Source organism: Phanerochaete carnosa, assembly GCF_000300595.1.
Source record: "Phanerochaete carnosa HHB-10118-sp unplaced genomic scaffold PHACAscaffold_10, whole genome shotgun sequence".
NCBI lineage: Eukaryota > Fungi > Basidiomycota > Agaricomycetes > Polyporales > Phanerochaetaceae > Phanerochaete > Phanerochaete carnosa.
In genome coordinates, this window is record NW_006767637.1 from 399,204 (window position 1) to 408,568 (window position 9,365).

The window sequence follows — 9,365 nt, forward strand, 5'->3', positions numbered from 1 at the left end:
CACTATAAATAGGCATAAATGAACTGATCGCAATCTGAGCGGACGATTGCCTCGAGAAACACTGCTTCCTCGGATGCTCAGCAGCTACTGTAGGGCGGTCTTCCCTGAATTAGTGATGCCCGTCGTGACGCTTTCCCTCCATCATTCCTCCAATATTCCTACTGTCATGGTCTTTGGACGCGCCGCCCGCGGCACCCCAGTTCTGATATACCCTCCGCCGACTATCGCCAGCGTGGCACCGAGTGTGCCGCCAGGGTCCGCCTTGTTCGCGAACAGCGTCCACCATTTTTCGCTGCTAGCGAGGCCGTCGAAGTGAGTCGTGAGATCTGGGCAATATCGGCCTTGAGAGGCACAATAGGGCGGACGGCTAGCTGATGCATAGTGCTCGATGCTGGCCCGCACTGCCCAAGGGCGATGGGGCCGCGAAGCCAGAGATTGAGTTTGAGAATTGAGCGGCTTTAGAAGGCTTTTGTTTTCCGATGAACGCTACTCCCTCAAATGTTTCTGTGCTTGTCAGTGGTTCGAAGCCAGCTGTCCTGTCCTCAAGCGTGCTTGTCACCACTCAAGTCGGGCAGGCTCGCCATAGTGGATCAACGGGCCGAGGTAGCCCTTCTAAGACCCGACACACTTTGTTCTCCGGCTTTGCCGACGCGTCTTCCAGTCTGCACGACTACGTCAGGCCGAGCACCGCTCGATTTGTCCCTGTGAACTAACCATCCACCCGTTACCCACAAGATGAAGTCCGACCTTTGCCCGACCTGAAAGCTTCGGTTTGGGTGCGCCCATTCTTCTTGACCTTCCAAGCACTTGAAATGCTGGTCATATTAAAAATACGCGCAAGGGTGAAGCACTCGCTAGCCGAACAGATCATTTCCCAGCGGTCCACAGCTGTGCGTCGGCCCCAAGCGCTCGCTCATCAACTTTGTTGCTATTGGCTAATGGTGTTGGCTGCGCGCCGCAGCGCCCTGAAGCCGTGATGTGGTGAGTTCAAGTGTCAACTTTCCTTGCCATCTGAACAGGCGCTATATCACAGCTAACCCCGGGCTTGAAGATACGGCATGAACCGGGCTCAGGCTGGGTTCGGGCTCAAAACTAGGGTCGTCCTCGTTACGAACCCAAGCTCGGGCTTTGAGTCCAAGCTAAGTCTTTGCCTTGACAAATGTGATTCCTACAGTGGCAACTTGAGCCAGGGTCAAAGGTGGGCGATGCAAAAAATATCCGAACTGAGTAGGCATGGTATTCGGTACGCTATGATCCTCCAACTTACTGGGGTTAGTCTTACTGGACGCTGTTCGGCGCGGCCCTTACGTACTCCCAGGCGCGATTCCCCCGCCCCCCATTTGTCTCCACCTCCGTCTGCTGTCGCACCGCCAACGGACCCGTAGTACGCGCGTTCCGACGACGCGATCGGACGGCGCGTACTGAGGCGAAACGTCCCCTCAGGGTTTACCTCTTGGGTATAAAACATAGCGAAGGCCGTCGAAATTCTTCAGTGCTCCAAGCATCCTTTCCACAGCCAACTCAGCACGGCCGATCCAACCATGTTGTCTATCGTCAAGCTGCTCTCTGCTCTCGCCCTCCCCCTCCTCGCCCAGGCGTCCCCTGCCCCCGAGGCCCGCGCCGTGAGCCGGGCTGGCCAGGGGTCGATGTGCTCGACAAAGAAGTTCAACATCGAAGCCATGTTCGACGAGATGCTTGGTGCGGATAACAAGTTGACCAAGCCGGTCGCAGAATATCCGACCTTCGTTGCTCTGTCGGTCGGCTACCAGAACTACAGCTGCCTCGATAACGGCACCTGGTTGTACGTCCGATTAGAACTGGGCTAGTGCTGAATTAAACTAATCTCCCGTGTTTTATAGCAACATCGGTGCTGTTACTGAGCTTTTCGATATCTCTTGCATTCCCGACGAGAGCATCGCCCCGTTCACAACCTTCGTTGCGAACTTCTGGGAGGCTGCCGGCGAGGGCGTGTCCCCGCAAGAGGTCATTGACCTCGCGACACAGGGCGCGAGCTCGAACTTCTCGCTCGGCATCCACTACTGGATCCAGAGCCCGCTCCAGCCAAGCAACCCGCTTGCGATCAACTCCGTCTGGGACTTCAGCCAGCAGCGTCTCAAGAACGACCCGAACGTCAAGAATGCGTTTGTCGTTGGCGGAGACACCGCCATGGTTCCTTCGCCAGACAACGCCACCTTCGACGCCCCCTGGATCAGCTCGTCTGCGATTACGCTCGACGGCAAGCAGGACGGTGTGCTCGCAGACCAGATCTACCGCATTCACTGCAACGACGGCAACTACCCTCCCGGGGTACGTGACACTTGACTTCTTCGAGCTCTCTTGGCGCATGACTAACGTCCTCTCTAGAACTGCACCCCCGGCCAGCCTGAGGCCCTCGTCAAGTCCACTCTTACCTTCTGTACGTCCCTTGTCTGCTTTCGTCGCGACATGATTTTGACTGCCACATCTTTACAGGGATGTACGGTGGTGCTTGGGCTGACACCATCTTCTAAGCGATAGTCATCGCTTGAAGTGAGATGTGGGCTCCGCAGATGTCTGTCCTAGGTTGTGGACTTTCGACTCAGTAGCTCTTCCATGTCTCACATTGTCCGCTTAAATATTAGATTTGTAATAGATCGAGCTTGTAGGGCGCGCTCTAGAGCATCGTTCCAGTTCCCGCGAGCTCAAATCGAGCCGCGGTACCTGCCGTATCGGCTATATCTCGTGTGCCACCTCCGCCAGCCAGTTTCGGCAAACTCAGTACATCTGTGTCCTGTTCCACTAAGGAGCGTCTCTGCATGGCGGAAAAGCGTTATCAAAAGGATCATTCTGTAGCGAGGAAATCGTGAGAGATCATAAACGGGAACCCTCTTACATACCTCCAGAGCAACCTAGGGATTCGAGCGCAAGTCGGATATCGAGGGCTGTCAGGCGCACCAGGGCTAAATCCGCCTCATTTGCACATTCTAATTGCGTTCCAATACGATGGCTAGCTTTTGAGATACCGTACTTGCGGAAGAAGACGTCCTGTCTGTCACGTGAAAATCATGTGATCTAATCTAAATAGCGTTCATGGCCCATAACGGAGTATAATCTACGCAACCAGCCGCTGATCTCCTGCAAAGCCTCTGTTCTCTCTGGTTATGCCATGACATCAAAATAAAGTCGTGAGATGCGTCTGGATACTCTGTGTACGTCATCTTCTCCCCGATACCTTTTGCTAATCAGTCACGAAAAGTTCGCATGGCATCCACCGACTGTTCTGCACCTCCAGCGATGATCAGCGTCTCTGGGAACCCGAGATAAAGTCTGTCGCTCTTTGGAAACTTTAGGGAGCCTGGCGAGAGCCATGCATTGGTCTATATCTCCTCCGAGTCGAGGCTGCCGAGCAGGCTGCGTGCACTGTAGCCGCTCTCGAAGTACATGCGCACGAAATCCGTGGGGTCATTAGCGACCATCGTCGAGTGCGGCGTCCCCATGTGCGTGTTTCTCAGTCCATGGCCGGCGAGTGGAGGAAGAGAGCGCCGGGAGTGGCGAGTGATGAGATGGCGGCTCCGACGAGGTACCGCGTGAGCGCGACCGCGAGGTGTCCGCCGGAGGAGTCTCCCGCGACGATGATGTTTTCAGGCTTGAACCCGAGATCCTCGACGAGATAATAGTATCCTGATAGAGCGTCGACTAAGGCGACTAGGAACGGGTTGGCGGCGGGGAATGGTGCAGAGGAAGCAAGTCGGTACTCGACAGCGAACGCGCGCTGGACAACCGTGCTGGAGGTTTCGAGGATTGCGCGGATCGTGGGCACTTGAAAGCCCTTTGGATCGGCAGACCCTGACTGCAAGATCCCATTGGGTCAATTTTAGCCTTTCCGCTTGTGTAACCTTGGGACTTACAATATGCGCTCCCCCTGCAGATTAGGGGGGTTGGGGCGCGGCTCGTGCGGGTGGTGGTGTGACGCACCGTGAGGATGGTGTGTTGTCCGCTCCCCGTTCTGAGCGGGCTGGTCGTGCTTTCCCCTCTGGTTTGGGGCCCTGTACCGGTATCCGGGGGCGCGCGCGGGTGCAGCGTCGTTGTGTCGCGCCACACTATTTATCTCGCCGACTACAAGTGACTCCGGGACCGGGTTGACCCAGGCGAAGCCTGTTTGTTCTGGATGTGCTGAATCCTTCTCACTGCCGCCTCCTGCCCACTGGATACCAATCTTAAACGGCATTTCGTTAGCAAACGCTTTGATGAAGTGCACGGTGAAGGTGCGCAAGAAGCCCCATGATCTCCTCGGCCTGAAAGCAGGGACTGCTGATAGAAAAATCCAAGCAGGCAGCTGGAAGAGAAGCGTGGTCGAGAGGAAGTAGGTGAGCCATAGCACCTTCGCTGGTTGGTTTCTGTACTCGAAGTATGCCATAACGTACACCACCATACACAAGACTGGTTTGCGCCGCTCATGTACGTAAGACGTATTTAAGGGTATCGTTCGATACATATGATTTTCTACCCAACCCAGTTGCTGCCCGACACCGCCCTGCAGCAGCGACCGAAGTCATAACACAATACGAGGAGCTGGCCACAAAGCACCTCGTAGCTGCACTGGTTAACTCGGCGATCGATCTACTTGGACGTTCGAACACCGACGGCGAGCCTCTACAGTGTACGCGTAAGGATTACAAATTGCATCATTTACGGTGGCTATTCGTGTGCGAGTACATACGAAAGCGCAAATCGAGGTCGACTGTGACCGAGCAGTGTCGGTGGTGAGCCGTCTTACCAAATATCGGTAGCGGAATTTGATGCCAGAGACAGCAGCGCGGCGACACTGATGCGCCGGCCTGCACATCATGACTTCACCAACGTGGCATACTAAAGAAATGTGAAGCCTTATACGCCATTTCAGCCTAACGTTGTCCAGCTGGCGGCCAATGTGGACCGACTTTGGCTTGCATGCGGTGAAGAATAATACAAACCCGACGTAGAGGACCATGGTGCTTAAGTTGTACGTATGTCCGACTACACCCACCCGTGAAACCAGCGCCGGTCGAACACGACCTGTGGCATGGCGGCAAGGGAGTGAAGTGGTATGCTGACATATGGCAATTCCAGAGCGGAGCAGCCGTACTATACAGCTACGGATCTTTGTCTTCATGTATAAGGGAATTAGAGAAATTGCTGCGCGGGATTTTCCGCAAGCGTACCCGCGCAGAAAAGCGGAAAACTGCGAGCGGTCTTGCCAAGAGGCATGCTCGAACAGGACAGCAACTTAAATTGGACATGTGTCACGGAAAACGGTGTAGGTGAGTTTAGACTGTCCTGGCGAAATAAAAGCCGGCGCGTCGGCGATATTTCCTGCTCAGATATAAACGTTCCTATTGCTGTGTTCAGTCTCGGCGTCCTGCCAGTGCATAACCGAATGCGTACTGGGCTGCTGCGCACTGATGCTCTTTACAAAGACGCTGCAGATAGTCTCTACAACTTTCCTCTGGGCTTCTAACTTATTGGTCACACAATCGCTGACACATTTTACGGCGCACAGCCAGACTGCATGATGACGAGGTGTGAACAATGCTATAGCCCTCCTACGGCTACAAACAGTGCACGAAGGCTGATTAAAGGTCCATATGCTCTAGCTTGACGCACGTCAGATACTCCGAGTCTGTATAATCTTCGAGCCTTACCGCACAACAGGGGTCACGGTAGGGACATCTATCCGTACAAGCCGGTACAATGCTCTTAGAAAATAAGCATGGCATATACTATTGCACTTATGTGATTAGGATGATTATGCTTGAAGCTTGGAAACAAGAAGCCCTGTATCTGGCAAATAACTGCCGCACAACTGCTGGAGAAACATTCGAAAAAGGATGGCGGCAAAGAGAAATCTGTCTGATGTATGGTTCGAATAAGCAGCTTAATGCTGTACGACGCCGGAGGGTTGCCGCAGAGCGCTATTCAGGTAATCTGCAGTGTATGAAACACGCGAGAACCAACGGACAAATATTTTATTTACGAGGCTGCTCGGAGACTACTTCATAGCATGCCACGAGATTGAGACTGTCGAGCTCCACTATTATCGCTCTGAGTCGCTGAGATCTAAGTATTTAGAGTCTGTCGTATCCATGGCACTGTCGAGGCTCGTGTGGCGGGCGTCCGAAGCGGCTGACGCGTTGCTTCATTGCGTACGAAGCCAGTAGGTTGCTGATACCCAGAGTCACTCGTCCTGGAGTACCTGGGCCGAGTAAGCGTAGTGAAAGAGAAAGAAAGTGCAATTCAGGTACCTTGCCTAACTCATTTGCATCGAGCTCTATCACTGCTTTCTCCCTTTCATATTCGACCAAAAGGTCATTCCTTAGCCTAAGCGCGTTTCGTCCTACAAATACCACGAAAGTGCTCAACATCTGCGTGCCGTTATTGCATTGAGTGACTCACCCTAACATCTTCGGCTCTTAACTTCAAGTCCAGATGACTACACGACCGTCCGGGCATGACGCAGCGCAAGCTCCCGGAGCTGCAGACGGTTTTCCTCTTCCATGCTATTCCCGGATTCGAATAAAGATGTATTAACGCAAGGATAATCTTGCACAGGAGTACCAGGTTACCTTCTCACCCTCGGGCACGAGCTTCTCCGCGCTGCAAGAAAGCATCTTGAAGAGAGTCAGGAAAGCCTCAGCTTCTTCAGGCACTTGCGTGCTCCTACTTTGATATACGTGGTCCAATGCACCAGCTTCGAACGTTAAGCAAGTACTCCACCGTGTTGAAATACGGGACGTTATCGAAAACCTATGGCTACCGGATGTTCGCGCTAACGCATTCGGCGGACTTAATTGTCCCCGTCGAGCGTAAATTCGGCCAAAGTCGGCAGGCGGATTAACCAGAGTGGCTAGCATAGTACTGTCAGCAACTAGGAAGCCAGTCACACACTTGCATATGGCGCACCTTCAATCCGGCCATGTAGGCGCCAGTAATGCCCATGGAGCATGCCAGTATCCGTTCCCTCTGCTCTCAAACTGTAGAGTTCATGCTTCCCACGCCATGTCAAGGCAATTCAGACCTTGCTGCGAAGCAGAATAATTGAGCGCATGTCGAAAATTGATAACGCATGCCCGCAACACATACCGGCGTTATAAACCGCACCCTCTCTGGACGCGCCCATTGTCGAATGAGACCAAGCCTATATGACGCCCTCGGCCTTGCCGAGCATCAAATCTGTGAGCTGTCCACCGAGGCCTCTATCGCGCTGGCGTCGGCTGGGGCTCCTCGACAACAACATGCGCGCGTACCGCGACCTTCACGCCAGTGCTCGGCAAGCTGTCCAAGAAGCAGTCGCCAGCTCCCGATGATCATGTCAACATACAAGAGATCAGTGAGGGGCGGGACTGAGCCAGGCGCTGTGTAACAGCGGGAGCACGCGCTCGTGCATAACTTAACAACAATGAGTGATGGCTGCGAAGCTTATCCCAGGGAGGGCAGCGAGGGCACCTAGGTTGTGCTTGAGACCGACCCCTTCCACCTTCCGTCTCGCGCCCCTTGAGTACAGTGTGTGGTCTCTGGCTTGATAAAAATAGAATGTTGACTCTGTCCTCGCCGCGCAAAGATTGGGATTAGCTGTTCGAAAGTACAGCGCGAAACGTACGGCAAAAGCGTATAGGCCGCCGCCAGCAGCGCCCCACCCGTCCCATCCCTTCGAACTAAGATCTCAATTCAAAGCGTCCGCCTTCGTTGTGTATAAACCGACCGTGTGCTGGTATGACTTTATTAGAGAGAGGGTTCGATATCACAAAGCTTGGGAGGGAAGGTGTGCGAGACACTACTGGCGGCCGCGAGCGCTCAGCGCCGTGATCCACGTGGCGATTATCTATAACTTTCCCGATATATCCTACCTCAACCGGAGCCGCGACGACGAACCTTGGGACCACATATTCATACTCACTCACTACACGCCGTAAAACCCACTGCGCACGCAGGGAAGCGGTACAGAAGGTGGTTCGACAGTTACCACGTCGGGTGTACGTCCAATCGCCCGTTTCCAAGCCGCAAAAGCATACCCCGAGCCTGGCTCAGTTGAATTATTGCAAGCACTCCCTTGTCATCCTCGAATTGACCTTCTCTCACGTACTACACGAGTTGAGATCTAGAAGATTGTAATGAATCATGCCTTTTTTCACTGGTACGGATTCCGCTTGTTCCGCAGTCGTTGTGCCTACTAACTGCTTACCCAGACTACTGCAGGCTACAACAGGCTCGTGCGTCCCGCTTCCAGCCTCGCTGCACAGAGCTATATTGCGCATGAGACGGACCTCGTGCCTTGCCTGCACGTTGTTGAGCGCGCTCTCTGCCTTCTGCGCATCACAGTACGAGCGAGTCCGCTGTCCGCGCGTAGGCATGCTGTTGAGTTCAGGAACTGCAGCAGGAACGCATCATGTCAACTAGCGGAAGTCCCTGGTCCTTTAAGCTCGGAAATAAGGTGTCTGGGCAGTTGCAGCGCCCTGTTCTGACGTTGTTTCAGCAGACTTTGCATAGGAAGTAGGGCTATGCTCTGCCGCAACGCGCGGCCTAGGAGTAGATGCGTCGCTGTTCTCACCGTCTGTCTCTGCTGTTAGAGATGGCGGGGTACGTAACGACGTTGTTGGTGATGTCAGATGTACAATGGTGAGATATTAGCTTCCAGCTGATTGCAGCACACCCTTCGTGATACTCCACCGCTGTGCTCTGTGATGAACGAATCTTGCCATGACATTTTGATACTTATCATTCCAGAGCATGCCTTATAATGAACCTTATGCGCTTAGGGAATGTACATAGACTCTCTCTCCCTCAGTGACCCCAGGCCCCCTAACTAACATGCAGAGCAACCTGCGTCCGTCCCCAGGCCTGTATCTCGGGCCTTTCCTGATAGGCACGGTGGTCTCCGCTATGTCAGTTTACATGCTTGCAAGAAGCTCTCGATTACTCACACATTTATTATCAGCTTCTTCGGCATGCTCTGTCTGCAATGTTATGTCTTCTTCAAGCAGTCAGGCGGATTGCGCAAGCACCCACTGGCACGGTCGCTAGTGAGTGACTTCTATACTTGACTGCTCAGCTTGACCCTAAGAGTCGACTGGCAGATTGCAGCGATATGGTGTGTCTGATTGTGAAGTGTTGATTGCACGATACTGAGAACGGTATGCTTAGGCTCCTAAGCTCCTTCAGCCTGTTCTCTTCGATATGGACGTGCTACCTGTGCGTGTTTCTTTTCTTTGTTAATTTGTTGTATCCAACAAGGCCTTAGATATATGGTGACAAATTTCGATGATTTGGAGAGGGGGCTAATTGGCACAATACCATGGTCCGTCCCGAACCAGTGTGCTTCTCAGGTACATATGCTTAACATCAGATATGCC

At 53.5% G+C, this 9,365-nt stretch overlaps 5 protein-coding genes across 5 annotated transcripts; 2 read left to right on the forward strand and 3 right to left on the reverse strand.

The window, feature by feature from the left end:
* PHACADRAFT_262853 (uncharacterized protein) lies at positions 1–311 on the reverse strand. The gene has a single exon (XM_007400054.1). The coding sequence runs from the start codon at positions 284–286 to the stop codon at positions 110–112; it is 177 nt and encodes a 58-aa protein (XP_007400116.1). The 5' UTR covers positions 287–311; the 3' UTR covers positions 1–109.
* Positions 312–1,352: 1,041 nt separating this feature from the next.
* Positions 1,353–2,708, forward strand: PHACADRAFT_262854 (uncharacterized protein). Its single transcript, XM_007400055.1, has 4 exons — positions 1,353–1,801; positions 1,860–2,307; positions 2,365–2,416; positions 2,473–2,708. Exons 1-4 carry the CDS (start codon positions 1,542–1,544, stop codon positions 2,508–2,510), a joined length of 798 nt encoding a protein of 265 aa, XP_007400117.1. The 5' UTR covers positions 1,353–1,541; the 3' UTR covers positions 2,511–2,708.
* Positions 2,709–3,487: 779 nt separating this feature from the next.
* Positions 3,488–4,396, reverse strand: PHACADRAFT_32015 (uncharacterized protein; the record flags this gene model as incomplete). The annotated part of the gene is made up of 3 exons (XM_007399917.1): positions 3,488–3,829; positions 3,888–3,901; positions 3,955–4,396. The coding sequence occupies 3 exons, from the start codon at positions 4,394–4,396 to the stop codon at positions 3,488–3,490; spliced, it is 798 nt and encodes a 265-aa protein (XP_007399979.1).
* Positions 4,397–6,400: 2,004 nt separating this feature from the next.
* Positions 6,401–6,870, reverse strand: PHACADRAFT_262855 (uncharacterized protein; the record flags this gene model as incomplete). The annotated part of the gene is made up of 1 exon (XM_007400056.1): positions 6,401–6,870. A coding segment is annotated over one exon (328 nt), but the record flags the coding sequence as incomplete, so codon positions are not given.
* A 35-nt stretch (positions 6,871–6,905) lies between these two features.
* Positions 6,906–7,759, forward strand: PHACADRAFT_177657 (uncharacterized protein). Its single transcript, XM_007400057.1, has one exon. The coding sequence runs from the start codon at positions 7,082–7,084 to the stop codon at positions 7,376–7,378; it is 297 nt and encodes a 98-aa protein (XP_007400119.1). The 5' UTR covers positions 6,906–7,081; the 3' UTR covers positions 7,379–7,759.
* The last annotated feature ends 1,606 nt before the right edge of the window (positions 7,760–9,365 follow it).